Here is a 17,265-nt window from a genome sequence, read left to right on the forward strand (position 1 = left end):
AAAAAAAAAGAGAAGATGAAGTTCTCCCTGCAGGTAATGCTTACAGGCAGGGAGGGAAAGAGTCTGGAGAACAACAGCTACAATGAGAACTGGTCAACTAATTTTGAGGCCATTAGCACAAGAAGGAAAGCAGGCTGTCATTTAGGCAATTAGAGAGTGGAAAATTATATGAAAGAGTTAACAAGGGGAAACCATGGTGCAAGTGGTGTATTTTGCTGCAATTAATTTCGTGGCAGTGAAGTGAGCCAGAGACTCCCACCCCTTAGCTGCCCCCACGCAGGAAAAACGCTGGCACAGCACCCAGCGATGTGGACTTGGCAAGCGTGTCCCAAACCACAGGTGACCCAGTGGCCCGCTCGTGTATCTGGCAGTTGGTGGCATACGTTTGGGAGAACCCTCACAAATCAAACACTGGATGTGTTGGACAGGCAAGAAAGATGCAACAAAGGTATCACCTTTATTAGCTTCTTTGATCTTTTAGTTAAAAAATAAGTTCAAATTGTGATAATGGAAGATGTCTTATCCTTGGAACACTTCAAATCCTAAAAAGCTGGTCGCTATTCTTGGCTGCTGCCGTGCAGTGCTAAGAGAGCCCAGACACACACACCTGATCTCGTTATGAGCCTGTGTTGGAATAAACAGCTCCTGAGTGGGGAAGAGTTGTTTGGCCCATCTTGTGGATGACAGGTCTCCAATTTCAGCACTGTAGGAGGCATTTCCTGGTTACGACACTAATTGGGAACTTCCTATAAACATGATTCGTCTCTCTACGCAGCAAGAAGTCCAGGACAAAACCAATAAACTAACAAAAAAAAACCCAATGAATGCTTGGCTGTGTCATGTTCTATAAATATTTCTGAGCCACCATAAAAAAAAAAGGTAAGAAAAATAGTTCCTATGTCATAACAATCACGCATTTAAGATTCTTTAAAAACAAGCTAGTATTTAACCTGAGCTCTCAGCTATAAAAATAGTTTTGTTAGTCTTGGCATAATTCTATGTTTTATTTCAAGATAAAATATAGTTCCGCATAGTCACATCTTTTTGCCACTGTGAGTCTTTCAAACACTTGGAGAACAATGGAAAAAAATGAGGTAACTTTCCATCGTAGCCGACGGGTTGATGACCTTCAGTTCTCAAAATTAATCCTATATTGGAAGCTTCTTCATCCACTGTAGAAAATCAAAGATCTTTGTTAAAACGCAGGAACGCTTCCTCTAAAAGATACAAAGCAATCACATATATGTCAATTTACTACGTAAATTTTCACACTGCAGACAATAAAGACATAAGAGTAAAAATATAAAGAGGAGAAAGGTAAACAAAGCACTTCACAGAAAGACAACAGTCTGGGTGACACCACTGGAGCGTTATGAAATAAAATCTCTCCAGTTTGTTTTGCAAAAAGGAGTGACCATGGTGCCCTCGGCCAGCCACCGAGCCACAGTTTACGAGCAGTGCCACATGCTCCAGTCCAAAATGGAATATATCCTTTTACTCACTGCTTTCCTCCTTTGCTCTTCAACTCTCCCCCACCCGACCTCTCTCTAACAGAAACACAACTGACTGATGAAAACAGCTAAATCATTGACAGCCAGTCAGGAAATTGACCCAATTTTATCAGGACACCTGCCCTCAAATGATTTCAAAGCAATTAAAACCCCCCACCAAACCCAACCAAAATCAATTCAACCGCTTCTCTAAATGAAGTTTCACAAATGTTCAGTTCTTTACGGACCTGCTATCAACTCTGAAAAAGTTGATCTGGGTTTAAGCGATCACAGTGATTTGTTACTTTTTAATAAAGAAAATAAAATTCTGCAGCAGCCAGTGACTTGCACAGTCACTAATTCTTGTCGTGGATCTCCAGTGACTTGTGGGTACGTTTGTTCCACCAGTTCTTTCTCGCTTGAAGCAAAAGAGATTATTTCTGTAGGCTAAGTGCACGCTCACCGCCCTGCTGCATCAGCACGGTGCTCAGCAATTTGGGGGATTTACTCCTGAAACTCTGTAACATCAGTAGTTTCAGGATGCAAGTCACAGTGCTGGCTTGGATCTATCAAACCTCCGGCTTCTTGTACCTTAGGGCTCCGTTTAGGAAAAGAAGAGCTCTCTGCACGGGAACATTACAGCAGAGTAAGGTATGGCATTCCGGCTACTCAGCATCCATTTCCCACGAGTGCCCCATTAGCGGGCGGTGAGCCGACCCAACTTACTTTGAAAGAAGACTTAGTGTCTCCAGACTTAATGCAGAAACAGCAGAACATCAGGGTGCCACAAACCAATGCCACTCCCCAGGGGCACACAGGGTTTAGCTCCACGAGGGCAAAACAGTTCAGGGACTGCAGTGTGAATATACCCAGACCTGAGCACCAGCTCCCCTCTGCAGCGAAGTCCAGCAGCAGGAGAAATCCAGTGCCACACAGCGTCACGCTCCAGCTTGCTGTGTAACAACGCCCCTTTGCAGACACGCGCTTGGGTTGTGTCAGCACTGGAAGATTTCTTTTTTTTTGTCAATTTTTTCCCCCCATTGTTGCTAGTTCTTTTTCGGTTTCACGTAGTGTTCAGTATTTCAACCATATCTGGTTTCTCTTTTGTCCTCAGAACCAGACAACGCGGTGCCTATCGCAAGCATCCAATTCACGCTAGTAGAACAAATAATCAGAGGGTGAGAAATTTCCTGATTCAAAAACAAAAAACAATCTGCTATGGGCAAGGCTGCTTTTTTATATTCTGAAACAGCTCTATTCAATACCTTCTACTTTTAGAGCTCTAAGGCCAGGAACAATACACTAAAAACGGCCCTTGGCCATGGCACTGAAAAACACTTCCCAATCTCTTAACAATGTTCATATCCTTGATCCTGTTATCTGTAACACACAGAAGGATTTTAACTACAATAAGCAGTGTGCAGGTACTCGGGAACGGAGCTGTGAGATCTGACTGCCCCAAGAATGAGGAACATGCTTGGGAAAAGTTTAATTATTTAACTAAAGGAATTACTCGCTGCCTTAATATTTGTTTGCTGTTACGGAACTCACAAGAGTTTTATTGGCAGTGCATTCAGAGCAGTGCACTTAGAATCATATGCCAGGCTCATCTCACAAGTCCACAGACTTGTATTAATATTCATAGATTCATAGATTTCTAGGTTGGAAAAGACCTTAGAGATCATCGAGTCCAACCGTCCCTAGTCCCCATTAAACCATATCGCTAAGTAGATCATCCACCCTATTCTTGAACACATCCAGGGATGGGGACTATTGCAGATGCATTTATAAAGGAGGAAACAAAAAAAAACCAACCACAAAAAAATCAAGTTGAAATCACCTTCATACTCACAAAGTATTACAGACAAAACAACGGAAGCTGAGCATCTCTCTCTTCTGCCGCAGATAACTGGGTTCCGTGAAGAGCTTCTGCAAGTTCTGTTGTCTGTAGTGTAATGCAAAAACACTCTGTAGAAATCAAAGAACTCGGACAACAAAAATACAGAGCTGCCAGGTTCAAACTGGCGAGCAGCAAGGATATGCTTTGAATTCCCTCTTCTCCTCCCTGCCCCAAGCAGGGTACGGAATCCAACAGGTACAAATTTTTACTGATTAAATTCTAAGGGTTATATTCGATATATATTGTGTTCTAAAGCACAGTTTACAACAGTCTCAGGTAAACCTGGTTTTAAGCACGGATTAGTTGGCCTGCATAGATTAACTAAACACGCTTGACGAGTTTTTGCCCAGAACTGCTCTGAAAGTAGATCAAAGTTCTACAGCCGTGGTTCAGAAGCTACCCCCACCAGCAAACACGAGCCTGCTTTATTTTCTATCCACTAAAGAAACCGTTCCGAACGAGAGGCAAACTTCCAAGCTCAAAAATGCAGTATCAGGTTATAAAGCAGAGTTCATGCTTGCTACCAAAGGACAGCCAGTTTAGCTGAGCTGAGACGTGCCAACCAGTAAGCAAGAGCCAGACAGCTGATGGGGCTGGGCAAGAGCCACAAGCAACCACTGTTTTGTAGAGAGCTTTTCAGGAATCCCTCCTACAAGACAGTCTTTGCAAACGACTACACTGCTGCTGTCTTTCACGCTGAATGAAATCCTGCAGATGAACTTCTGAACAAAATATCCTTTCAGTTTATGCAAACACTGGCACACAACCTTTATACTCTGTCAGTCGGTCCCAGCACAGCCAAGGTTTTATGGCTCTGAATGCTATCAAAATCAACATTAACAACGTTACTTACAGTAACACTGTTCTGGTCAAGTTCATCTAAGGATAAAAGGAGTGCAACGTTTTTAGAGAGAGGTGATACCTTTCCGGAGAAAACTGAGGTTTCAGCATGCAGCCTTCTCAGCAGGAGTCTGCTTTAAAACCAAAAGCCTAAATTCTCCCTTTGTGTACGTATCAGCACAAGTTTACTCCTTTCTAGTGACCAGTGGCACGATTTCCTTGTCAAACAAGGCAGAAATTCTTAAGGATATTTACAAAAATAAACAAGAGCCCCCTTCTCCAATTACTCCTATGGCCCATATACCCGAGGCAGAAACTCCCTATCAGCGTTAATGCTCATAAAACAAATTGCCATGACAGCTATACACAGGTTATCTTCTTTGATTGTTGAGTATGTTCTCTGACCCTGAAACGAAGGAACTGTAACTATTAGCCCTCAAAAACTCTAAAGTTCTCTAACCTGAGAGTCTGGTTTAAATTCATATACAAAACTATTCTATGTATCACCTATTTCCTATACTGTCCTCCTTCCCACAAATATACCCAGTGTAATAAATCAGTTCTGAATGTAAGTCACACTAGCGTTCACTTTTTTCAAGACCTCCTACAGCTTGCTCCAAAATGACTTCTTCCTTCCATCTGTTTAGACACATGCAAAAGTCAAATCCTGTCATGACCCTGAGAAGCCACAAAGAATCCTATAAAAAAGTCAAGTAGTTCATGCTAAGGCATGCAGGAATTTTCTTTTTAGCAACGCGTGAGGAGAATATTTTTTATAATGTCACAGCACCAGTCAAGCATAAGGGAAAAGATCTTCACAATCACTCTTCCTGGTCACCCACATCTAGTCGTAGGGGGTATATATATACCATATTAATGTATACCGTATTATATATTACAGTATATACCGTAGTAACGCCGCTGCTGTTTGGACTGTGGCGAGGGCTGGCGGGGAGGAGAGTGCTACGCTCCACATCAGCAACCACCTGTCGAGACTCGGCCAACGCGTGCTGCAGCTTACTTAGGGGGGAACTGGTGTCCTGCAGGAGACAGAAGGTGAGCCAAAGTTATGAAATTATCTTTTTGGAGTACGTCAAAGGATTACAACATACCAAGAATTATCACTTTCATTGTGAAATGTCTCCATTCAAAATACTACGACGTAGCACTGCTCCAGACCCTGTCTAATTGCTGATATTTCTGCTAAACACAAAGGTCTTTCCTAGTGTCAGCTTTTTAACAAATTTTCACAAGCTCATGTGCGTGGCACGCTCAACAGCAGTACTTCAGTGATAACAGGGAGAGTAAACAAAGACATGAGAAAGAAACAGTGTCCAACAGTTTCCAATAATTGTGTCCAAGCGTACTCAGATACTGTGCTTTGCTGGAATTAACATGTATCAGCCAGCATTCATTATCCTGAAGCTTTTAATTTCCAAAGCTTACCATTTTTTAACTCACTTATGCTGTCCAAGACATATTGAGACAACAAGGAATTATCTCGAAAAAGTATTTTACCACGTTTGCTTTAAACCTGCTGTCTCATCATTCGAGTCCCTAGTTTTTCCACACTGGCAAACATTCACTTTCCTACCATCAGTCATTTAATTCCCCTTAAAATTAATGAAGTGCATTCTGCAATAAAATACTGACTTGGTCACTGCAAGATCTAGTTGTTGGCTTAGTCACTGAAAGGTTACTGATCTCCAGAGGGAAGCCTTCATCAAAGAATTCCTCACATCTTTGAGGTCTGTCTCCTCTCTGGGTGGACGTCAAACAGGGAGAATCCAAGTAAAAAGAATTCAGATCCACATTTTCTTCACTGTTAAAAAAATTAAGACATTGCCAGAAACAGTTTCTGCCTTTTTCAACTTTCAAAGGAAAATCATGGGACAACATAAATAATTATGGGCCCTGAGCCAAGAAAACCATCAAGCATGTGAGATGACTCTGTTCCTCAGAGTGGTTCCCATGTTTAACGGCTTCACTAGATCAGCTTCATCCTCTGAGGATGACAGTTTGACATTCAACCAGTTTCAAAACCAGCTACATTACCGTGTGCTTGAATATCTATTTAACCTTGCAAAGAGCACACAAAAGGCAATACCCAGCTCCTCCCAGTATTCTGGTAACCCTTTCATCTTTCATACCCTACTCTGTTTTTTTTTTTAATCAACCATTAGGCAAATTAATATTTGTAGGTGTACTTTTCAAGGGAATCTCACAGACTTTTAAAGTCATCATCTTGCTTTAGAGATCACAGGAGAGCTTTCCCAAAGAGGATTTACTTTATTTTTAAACAGAGCAGCAAACAGTACTTTTAAAGAGCAGTTTGGGTAAACTGCGATGAAACCCAAAACTCAGCTGCCTGACTACCATTTCACTGTGGAATTGAAGCGTATGATCTATTGGCATATATTTCCCCTACGTTTTAAAGCAAAACAAAACACTCATTTAGCACTGGGTATATCTGAGTGTATTTAGAAATATCTGAAAAGCAATTTAAATGACAGTTAAAGCAACAAATCATACCCAGCACATTACTACTGTCTGAACACTGACTCTCAGCCATCCCGAGCTTGTCCTAATACAAAAGGTCTTCAGCTCTCAATATGCATGTCAAAGGATGGAAAATTTTCTCTTACACCTTTCCCACACTAAAAGTTAACTTTGTTATGGCTTACCCTAGAGAAAAACAGTTCTCAATGTCAACTCCTTAAATCACAATTTTATCAAAATGTACCAAATCCCTCACTCAGCTCCCGCACCAATTAATCACAAATTAAGACCAGAACTAATAAAAGCTGTAGCACTAATACAAGCAGCACCCTAACCAACCCCTCTGCGCCCTGCGCTGAGCTCTCACTCAGCCCTGAGCGCTGCCCACGGCGTGCACAGAGACGTGCCCTGGTTCTGCCAGCACCTTCCAGCTACGCAGTGAATTTCGTTTCCAGCTGCTAATTTCCACTTGATACAGTTCTTTAAACGAAAGGAAAATAGCGACCATCTCCCCAAATAAAACACTTCTGTATTCTTTACTGTTCTGAAGAAACCAGCAGCACTGCCTGGATCCAGTAAATAATTCAAACTATAAGCATTTTAAAGAAAATACTGTTATCAAATTTACAACATTTGATTAAATATTCTCCAGAGACTTATTTTGGCGGAACGGCACATTCCATACCCGGCAAGACTGCTACAAAGAGGTTTATTTTTAAATGCCATTCAAGCTTAAGGAAAAGCCCTGTGAGAGATGCCAGCTCAGAACCGTCTGCTGTGCCTCGTTTCACGTCTCTTGTAAAACACTGGGATACAACAGGCTTTTAAGAGAGAAGAGCTCATGTTTATGAGCTTCTGACAGGAAAGGCTCTGGATTGATGCGAGGGAACAAGCTGTAGCAACCTAGAAGCAGGGGATGGGAGGCAATGCAATGAGCACAGCTAGTTTTTAGAGACACACAGGTTTGATTTTGAGGCAGGGAGATGGCTCACGGAACGGGTGACTGAGCCCAGCGGGAGCACGCTGAACAAGTAACTGCTGACGCTCCATCTTTAAAACCAGATTTGAGATGAAAATCCAAAGGCAGCAAATGTTGCTCCAGCATAAATGAAGTCACTAAGTCAGGGCACACCGAAACGATTCCTGCACTACAGCATTTCACAATCCCTCTGCAGCTGGATAAGGTATTTGACTGCCTTAATAGCCGTCTTGTTGGCTGTTCTAGAATTCAGGAACTCATGTCAAAAATATTTGCTGGGCTGACAGGGAGGTGCCAACACCCTTCCCTACACACAAAATACATCATCAGCACTACCAAGCCAGCAATGGAAAGCTGAAGGATCCAGATTCAAGTCCCAGAGGAACGTTGTGTTTGGTCTCTGCCATTAAGGCCTTAACAAGAAGCCCACACGGAAGACTGTGATCCTACTGCCTTCCTCCCATTTATGGGGTGAGAATTTATTTGGCAGCAAATCAGCCAGCAGAGCCTGGAGAGCGGGCAGCCCGGGATTTGCACCGCGTCAACCCATCTCCAATTAGCAGGGCTCCTAGGACCAAATGTGGGCATCAAGAAAACTTGATAGCTCAGCAGCAAATTCCAAATGGGCAGAGCAACCTTCCCTTACTGAAGGATATCTGCTCTGTTTCCATTGCCTGGGTTGAATTTGTTCCTTCTCCCTGAAAATCCCCTTAAGGATAAGACAAAAAGTGAAAGCAGTTTTCATGATTCAGCCTCGGGAGAGATTTGGAGGGACGGCAGTGTGTCATTTGTGCTGCCGGGGGAGTAGATAAGAAAGGTCAGGGCAGACATAAGGGGAATGAAGTCTTTTGCCTGATTTATGGGCACTGGAAACCAGAGAGTCCGCACACAGCAGCCCAGCTAAGCTGCGTGGGAATGTGCCGGGACAGCGTTCTTTTTTCAACGGCTGGGCTGCCCATTCACCGCGTTTCTGAGCAGGCCTCTCGCGCTGCAGTAACGGTTTCTATAATATTTTTGTTTCAAAAGCAACACAGAATGAAAGCGTCAGTATATCAGGTATTTCTGTTCCATAACATTAATTTGTTTGGACACTGGGCAGACTTGCTGGCTAAAATCCTTAGTGGGTTTAAACAGCTGTTCGTTTACCGTACTTGTCCAACTACCAGCTGCAAACGTACTCCTCCTCCTCCTCCTCTGTCTAAAAGGCAGCAAGGAAATCTCTGTAAAACTTCAGAAATCCTCCTAAAATAGAGCTGGTAAGTCAGTTAATTTTTTGAAAGGAAACAGAGGAATCAACACAACAAATCCACAGAAAGTCACAGCTCTGAAAGCCCCTGGCTTGTGCAGGCATAAAACCACTTCTATAAACGTGAAGGAGCATTTGTACCTCCGACACCTTCCAGCACCACTAGGACACCTGAGCATCTTCCCCACACTTCTCACCATTAGAAACCTCACTCTGCTCATCCCCAAGCCCATGTCCTTTTTCCTCCCCCAACACAAACACAGGGATCGAGTCCCATGCACAAAGAGGCACTGGAGAGCAGACAGATTACTGTCCCTTAAATCTTGCCGTCTCATTTTCTTGCCCCGAGTGAGGAAGGCAGCCTGTGCGGAAGAGCCGTGTCCTACATTCTTGCCCAGCCACCGTGTGATTTCTCAACAGAAATAACACAATCACTAAAGCACCACACAAAACCCAGTTTTGTTTTTTATCTTACCGAAGCATCACTGCAAAAGTCCAACTCTTGTCAGAACATATTTTACATATCAGACTGACAAGCAACACCTGGGATTTAAAAAAATCCACAGATTTTTAAAATCTGCATTTTTCTCAATGAGTTTAGTTGGCAAGTTACGTGGCACTGCAGCTTCTCCTACCCACGCAGCTCTTGCAGATAAGAGATGCAAAAAAATAAATGCATAAAAATAGAATCGTGATACCTCAGAGCTATTTTCACTTATTTAAATTTACCACTTTTCAAGCTGGTAGACTAAAACAGCAGCTAATTTAAACACCACTTAAGATAATATAAATTATTGAAAGCTTGTACACCCCGGTTTCTGCATAACTCCAGCTTGTTCCTATCTATTTCTTAAGTGTAACAAGCACATAACCTTTTTGAGTTGGCACATTTCATGTCTTGTGCAGTCTTGAGACAGTCTTTTCCATGCCATGTACTGCCATCTCCTTTTATGGGTTTGAAAATCTTCAACCATTCCAGATCTGATAGCATCCACCATGCATCTTTTTTTATGATGAAGTTATTACCACAGGAATCAGATTCAGACTTGTGAATTGCAGCAGGAGCCTCTCTGCTTTTTTGGCCAAACAGAATTCCAGTTCTCTCTTCCCAGGTTTTATTGTCATTATCAGTTTTATCAGATGTGACGGCGTTCTGCATCAAAGTACTTTGCGAATCTACACAAGAACTGACATTAAGCCAATGCTCATATTCAGGTAAAGATGACTCAAAGGTTTGTTGGTCTCCGCTTTCCTCTCCATTCTCACAAATTTCCCTGTTTCTCAACGTCCTTGTGTTGTTTGCCTCACAAAATACTTTGCTGTCTAGCTCATCAGAGCTTGATGCAACATCCTGCTTTTCTTCTTCTTCCGTAAAGACGGCCAAGACTTTTGCAACTTTTTGACACCGGTTTAAGTACGCCGAGGTAGCTTCCTCCAAGTCTGATGCATTCAGCAACAGTCTATTATCTACTTCACACATCTCAGAGGTGGATTTTACCCTACTTTTTGGAACTTGAGCAGTTCCACACTCCTCACACATCGCGTGGGTGCCCTCAGTCCTAACTGCGTCTGTCTCGTCGTGACTCTCGGGGGCAGAGAATGCCACACCTGCGCTACAATGGCACGACAAAGAAAACAGTCAGAAATACTGCATTTAAAGAGCATACATAACTGTACTCAGGGTTACAGCTATACATTAACCAGAGGCTGTAGCCATGGTTCTGCAGTAGTTCATGTTCTGACAGGAAGCTGTACCCTGCCAAAAAGTCTGCCCAGATTTGGTTGTTACTTTCCAAAATCAGTCTGAGAGTTCCCTCATGTTTTATGTAGTGTGGTGATTCTGTCTGAAACTCCAGGGTGTACACTAATTTCCTACTCTGAAAGCAAAACAAACTCTGATTTTTAAACAAAAGTAGTAGTGGGTCAGATTAACACCCCTACCACCAGACTATCCCAGTTTTCAAAATATCATTAACTCTCTGGCCTGCATACAACACTTTATTCTGTGACTGATACGGTGTCTCTGACCAAGTTAGAAAAGATACCTAACAACTTCACTGGATGTTTGTGGTTGAGTCCAGCAAAGCCATCTTGACACAGCACACATCTTTTTTATCATTGTGGCTCAACAGCGAAGTCTCTCTCCGAGAGCAAACTACTAAAAAAAAAAAGGTTACTTTACCTCCTTTCATGTGCTGCCTTTTCATGCCTTTGCCTTAATTCCTGAGAGCTCTCCAAATTGACATGAAGAAATTGCAAGTCACGCTGCTGCTTTACGTAGATCTGTTTAAAGATAGTCACATTAGTGACAGTCGGGAGTGCAGGAACATTGTCACCAGGTGCTAAAACATTGCTTGTCTTCCAAAATTATCCTCAAAACATTTTTATAAACCAATACTTGTAGCCCAACTATTGTCAAAGCGCTTTCCAAATCTAAGGGGCCATCTCTGCATGTGTTTAGGAAAACGTTTTGCAGCTATAAACAGTATTTCTATTAGAAGACGGCAGTGTTCTTCTAAAATGGAACCACGCTGAACCATAAATACAGCATCATTATTGTTATTTGGTATTTAATGCATGTTGTTATTGTGTTGTTCAAAGTGGTGCAGAATTACAGGACACAGAACAATGAGCAGGGGATTTTTTGCAAAGCTAATGTAGCAGGTAACACACTCATCAATTATTTGCAATAAAAAAAAACTTAACATGCCTTGAGAACCTCAAGTGAGCGCAGGTGAAAACAACTGGGTTTAAGTCTCTCTTGAAAAACAGATCTTTCAGAACACCATGGCCCTTCACGCTGCCTTGAGTTCACCTTGGGCATGTGTGCGAGGCAGCTCGCCCCACTCCCACTGCCTTCCACGTGATTTCTGGAGCCTTGCACTGCCTGGCTACACACAGGCACTGACAAACTGTATCTCGATGGGTGCCCCCACTTCACTGCTATGAGGGTGGTATTTACTCATTGTAGGACTGAGTAAATATAATTATTCAAAAAAGGCTAAAAGCACACGTAAATACAAGGATTTGTACCGTGGGTTTTAAATTTTAACACACACGCAAAAAAAAAAAAATAAATCGACATTCTACAGGGATCCCAGCAAGGCAGAAACAGCAAATTTGATTTTTTTTTTCCGTAATTAACAATAGCTAGATCTAACCTTTTTATACTGTTTTGTGCAGATCTGATGTTATTGAAAAATGCCTTCACAATCTCAGAGTCGAAACACAATTAGGATTATACCTGTCGCGAACTTGAGAGTTCTGTGTCAGTCTGTGGTTGTTTAGACTTCGCAAACTGAAGAAGTTGATCCCTTCTCTTTGCTTTCTCAACTGTTTCAAAACAGATACAATTTTTTAATTGCTTAAAGTGAATAGACACAAAGCAAGTACATTTGTTAACACGTACATCTATAGCAGTAGGAACCGGTATCTAATCAAAACAAAAGGATTTTCTTAAGATCAACAGAATCTGTTTCCTCTCCAAATAAAAAGAGCACAAAAATCATACAACAACTAAACAGATCAAGTGCTTTCCTCGGACTTTTCACTTACCATCATCAATACTGTGCTTTGTTGACTGATTTATTTTACTTTTTCATGTTAACCTTCTTCCATGAAAAGGAAATTCAGTAATTAATTCTAATTCATGCCTTGTACAGCGAAGTGCTGGGAAATACTTCCCATTGCTATTGTTTTTAATATAATGAGACAGGGACCAATATTTGGCAAAGGTAATGGCAAATAAAAAGTGATAGGCAAGTAAATCACCTCACAGCAGAGGACATTTTGGCCACCTAAACTTTCCAGGTATATATTGCTTATCTGCAAGAATACTGCAGCAACCGTCAGCCTGCCTTTCTCACCCACTGCAGCACACAAGAGTTCCTCTCTACCCAAAACCAAAGAGAAGATATCAACAGATAGCAACCTACAGTTTACCAGTTCCTGCATATTAAACCAGTCTAAGCCAAACCCATCAGTTAAAGAAAAGCAAGAGGAAAAGTGAATTTGGAAACACACTGCTTTCATTTTCTAAGCAACCTTTGTCAGAAGGGAGGAGGCCACCCCCATCCATCATATTAATACCACAGGAGACATGAAAGTCTCAAAAATTTTCACAAGAGAACCCTCTCAGCCATTTATTCCTTTGTGCATAATTGTACTGGTGAACTTTGTGCTTTTACAAGATTTTATAAAGGGTCCCTGCAGCAGCCCTACATATTGCTTTCATAGAAGAATGACCTACAAAGGCATATACCTTTATTAAACTGCTAGAAAGGTATTTAAGAAGCTGCCTCCTTCACAGATATCAGTCAATTGTTAGTGTCTAGAAGCCTCCGAGCTGTTGAAAGCTAAAGCATGAAAAGCCCACTGACGACACTTACCAGTAAGCGCCAGCTCATTCCTCAAGTGGCCATTTTCTCGTTTAAGGTGAACAATTTCTTCCTGCTGCTTATTATTTTCTTTTGTCTTTTCAGACAGGTCATCTTTAAAACAAAATGCAGTATTTCCCAGAATGAAAAGGAATCAAGCAGGTCTATGCTAAATGAGGTGCCCAATATAAACATTTACCTTTCAGCTTATTTGTTTCAAGTATAAGTTCTTTCAGTCTCAGTTTGAGGTCTTGCTTTTCTTTGTTGAGACTGGATTCCTCTGCCTTTGCTGCACACAATGCACTTCTCAGCTTCTTGAATTTAGATGTAAACTCAATAATGTGATCAGTTGTCTCAAGTATAGCCTCATCCTGAAACATGAAACACAATGTATTCTCGATTATTGTTTGATCTTCTGTATGGATTTTGACCATACAACAGCACATCTTACTGCAGTTGTTAGAGCTACTGCACAGATTTTCATCTGAGCTCTGGAGGAAAAAACACAAAAATCAAAGCCAGGAAACAAGCTTGTTTATGAAAATAAACCAGTTTATTGTTTGTTGGCCACTTTTCCCTTCTCAAACAAGCCTGTGAATTAAACAGCAGTGAGCTCAGCAGTGACTAAACCACTGCAGTACAGCCACCAGTAACTGCACTGCAGCCGGACCACATTCAGTGCCTGACGAGACGACAGATGTTACCTTCAGCTTAAGCATAGTAAGAAGCTCCTGTTCTCTTGCTTGCAGCTGGCCTGTTTTAGCAGCCAGTTCCAAAATGGAGTAGTGGAGACTTTGATTTTTCTCCTAGTGAACAGAAATGAGTGTCAGCTACTACTTCAGTGATTCAAAGTTAACATTTTTCCAGTAAACGTGTGCACAAATTTATTTAAACCATGAATGGTAATGTGGGATTCTGAGCAAGCTGTGAGGATGTGGAGAAAAGGGAAGTGGAGTAAAAATTGTTCCCCAGTTTGTTAACAACCAAATTTGCTTGCAATCAAGAGTCGTAATATCCTGCATGTCTTAACTCAAGCCAATTAGACAGATGAAAGTGCACAGTACTGCTTTACTGTATTGCATATAGGGGAAAAATTATCCCAATAAACACAGAATTGTCAAATAACTTAAAAAAAAATCTAGAATCCTTGAATATCAATTATTTTCACATCCTTAAACCATTTTCAGAATGTTACAGTCCATCATAGTAATCAAAGCTGCAAATAAAGCTGTGTGGAACTTCCTAACCAAGTACTGTTCTGAGGGCCACCACTGCCTATACCTTAATCTAACATTAATTAACATTGATTAATCTAACATTACTGTACTAAAAGACAAACACTACTCAAGAGCCTTAGTATGAAATATTTATTCACTAGTGAAGCTCACAAACGCCACCAGCATTCTGTACACGCATGGACTGCAGAGTCAGACCATTACTCAACTCCTACCTCCAGAGTCTGACAGTGAACAGTTACATCTGTCACTTTTTGAGACAACTCTTTGAACTTCCGTTGTGTATTTTCAACTGTTGTCTTACTGTCATTCTGCTGAGATTCTACGAACTTTAACTTTTTGGTCAGTGATTTTATAATTTTATTTCTTTCGTTCAGCTCATCTGAAAAGAAGGGAGGCAAAGGTACCCGTGAGAAAACAGCTCAGGTATTGTCATGCAATTTTTTAAATCTCAGAAATAATTTAATCCAGTGTTTTAAAATCATGCAATTCAGAAAAGGATCCTAGTGTTGCATACTCTGAAGCCGGCCTCCCAAGCTACAGAGGTCAGACCACTAACTCTGTGGTGACCTCTGTACTACAGCTGTCAAACAAGACTGTTCAGAGCTGCCAGGTGATGAGCTGGGTGGCTTGCAGATATGTCAGAGTTGTGCAGCAGAACCTCAGAACACAGGGCTCTGCAAGACACCAGCATGTTTGCAAATTGTTCTCTTCCCCTATGTTTATTTCATCAGATTTTTTTGTAAAGAGTCCACAGAAGCAATTTACATATTCAAACAAGGAAGAGCTATCTGATTATCACACCCTCTTCAAGGTCAGATCACTTTAGTACCATCATGGAAGTTCTGATCTCAGAAAGAAGGCAACCAAATTTAAGGCTGAGGGGTAGGAAATGTTCCTTATATGATGCAAAACTGTTATTGAGGGGTTTAAGTATGGAACATACTTGAAAGATCAGGGTCTTATTCTTCCTGCACACAATACTTACTGTTTAATGAGTTGCATTGTTCTGCTAAAGTCTGTATTTTTTGCCGATCGTCTTCACAGGCTCGAAGCTGTCGCTGATGCACTGCAACCATGTCATTGAGCTCCTTGTCACGATCTTTCAGCTCGGCAATTAAAAGCTGGAGTTCTTGCCTCTGCTTCTGAATGGTGCTGCTCTCAAGGCTTGGGCTAGGTTTCTGTGAAAGGTAACACACGGAACACATTTCAACATAAAGAAGCAGCGATAAATTCTCTAATAAACAACAGATTTGAGGTTTTAATTTAAGTTAAAACGTTTTTATACTGTAAAGAGAGACCATTCCAAGAAGTCCCTCATGCGGTACCGCCTGTGGTCCCAACCGAAACCGCTGGCGGTGCAATGACTTTCCCTGTTAAAAACAGAGCGCTCTGTGAACTGGACTTTCACTTTTTACCTGGGGCGAAGCAGAACGCGGCAGTGACGAATTCATAAGGGACTGGGGACCAGCGCATTAGCGGACACCGGGAACTACTTAGGACTGGAACGTTCACCATGGAGCCTGCCTCCGGTGTCAGCGCTACATGGCGACCCGCCGAGACTGCTGCTCACCCGGCGACCCTGCAGCAACGACAATCGCAACCCGCTGAGAACCGACCCGGGGGGGGGGGGCACGGCCCGGCGGCCTCTCGGGGCGCCGAGGCCTGAGGGCGACCCCGAGCGCGCCTGGGGCGGCCCTGCAGGGTCCCCATGCGCGGCTGGGCCGTGCCGGGGCCTTCCTCTTCCTCTTCCTCTTCCCCTTCCCTTCCCTTCCCCCCTCGGCCCCGCCGCTCCCGCCCGTTGCTCCGCGCCGCCCACCGAAGCCACCGGCGCCCTCGCGCTGACGTCACGCCGGCGCCCCGCCCCCAGCAGCCGTTGAGTGGCCGCCGCTTGGCAGAAGCCCCGCCCCCCCGCAGCGGCGCTGATCCGGGTTCGAGTCCCGCTCCCGCCTGAGGCCGCGCTCCGCCCGCGGGGCTGGCGCTGTCTGGAAAATTCCAAGAACTAATAATGGCGTTAATAGGAGACGAGTAAGATCCTGACTGGATGTTACAGGATGGCGGCAACTACCCTGCTCAGCTTTTAAGTGGAACAACGCTACAGCGATACGGTTATCTCGTTAGATACACCGTTTTCAACTAAACCGCTCGGCTTATCAACAAAAATCACAGATAAACCCAACTTTACCTGTAGAGGACGGGGTGTACAACGTGTCACCCCCTTGGGTTTGACCTCATCTAGATTCTACAGTGACAGGAGAATGTCAGTTCCAGGACTTTGCCACCAGGAAGCATTTAATGTTATTAAACAGAGCAGTGAAATACAAAGCACCAAACCATGCTTGAGGACAGAGAGCAGAGGGGCACAGCTGGCACCCCACCCAAGGAGAGCAGAGGGGCACAGCTGGCACCCTGCCTGACCGCCTGCAGGAACACAGTTTGTGCAAACAAATAGTGGTTGCTATAAAGTTGTGTTAATCACTACCATTCTTGAACTAGCAGCATGCTAAAAAGCATAAAGCCACTAAAATTGCCTCACCTAGAAGAGCAGCCAGGTTAGGAGATCATTTGGAATCACAAAAATAGGCTAAACGTTTCAGACACATTCACAGGTTCCTCAGTGTTTCCACTTAACAGAATAAAATAGTTCAGTTGCAAGGGACCTACAACGATCATCTAGTCCTGACCGCTTCAAGATGCATT

General features: G+C 42.8%; 1 protein-coding gene across 2 annotated transcripts; it reads right to left on the reverse strand.

Annotated features, from left to right (window-relative positions):
- Positions 1–433: 433 nt before the first annotated feature.
- CCDC62 (coiled-coil domain containing 62) lies at positions 434–16,411 on the reverse strand. 2 transcript variants are annotated; one of them, XM_086623382.1, is made up of 14 exons: positions 16,385–16,411; positions 15,984–16,147; positions 15,554–15,746; positions 14,781–14,947; positions 14,035–14,136; positions 13,530–13,701; positions 13,343–13,444; positions 12,199–12,287; positions 11,137–11,237; positions 9,827–10,567; positions 5,884–6,052; positions 5,139–5,270; positions 3,343–3,435; positions 434–1,172 (listed from the first exon to the last, which is right to left on the reverse strand). In XM_086623382.1, the coding sequence occupies exons 2-13, from the start codon at positions 16,017–16,019 to the stop codon at positions 3,349–3,351; spliced, it is 2,091 nt and encodes a 696-aa protein (XP_086479508.1). In that variant the 5' UTR covers positions 16,020–16,147; positions 16,385–16,411; the 3' UTR covers positions 434–1,172; positions 3,343–3,348. The 2 variants fall into 2 exon arrangements, with proteins under 2 accessions (XP_086479508.1, XP_086479509.1); XM_086623383.1 differs by lacking the exon at positions 16,385–16,411 and having other exon boundaries at positions 3,331–3,435; positions 15,984–16,179.
- Between the last annotated feature and the right edge of the window lie 854 nt (positions 16,412–17,265).

This window comes from Tauraco erythrolophus, chromosome 19 (genome assembly GCF_009769465.1).
Source record: "Tauraco erythrolophus isolate bTauEry1 chromosome 19, bTauEry1.pri, whole genome shotgun sequence".
Taxonomy (NCBI): Eukaryota; Metazoa; Chordata; class Aves; order Musophagiformes; family Musophagidae; genus Tauraco; species Tauraco erythrolophus.

Bases quoted from the DNA above. Each gene is read 5' to 3' on its own strand.
- CCDC62 (XM_086623382.1), bottom strand. From the start codon at position 16,019: ATGAATTCGTCACTGCCGCGTTCTGCTTCGCCCCAG. The intron at 14,948-15,553 runs GTAAGTATTGTG...CCTTCTTTTCAG, and splicing joins ACAATGCAACTCATTAAACA to ATGAGCTGAACGAAAGAAAT. The intron at 14,137-14,780 runs GTAGGAGTTGAG...TCTGTTCACTAG, and splicing joins TTCACTGTCAGACTCTGGAG to GAGAAAAATCAAAGTCTCCA.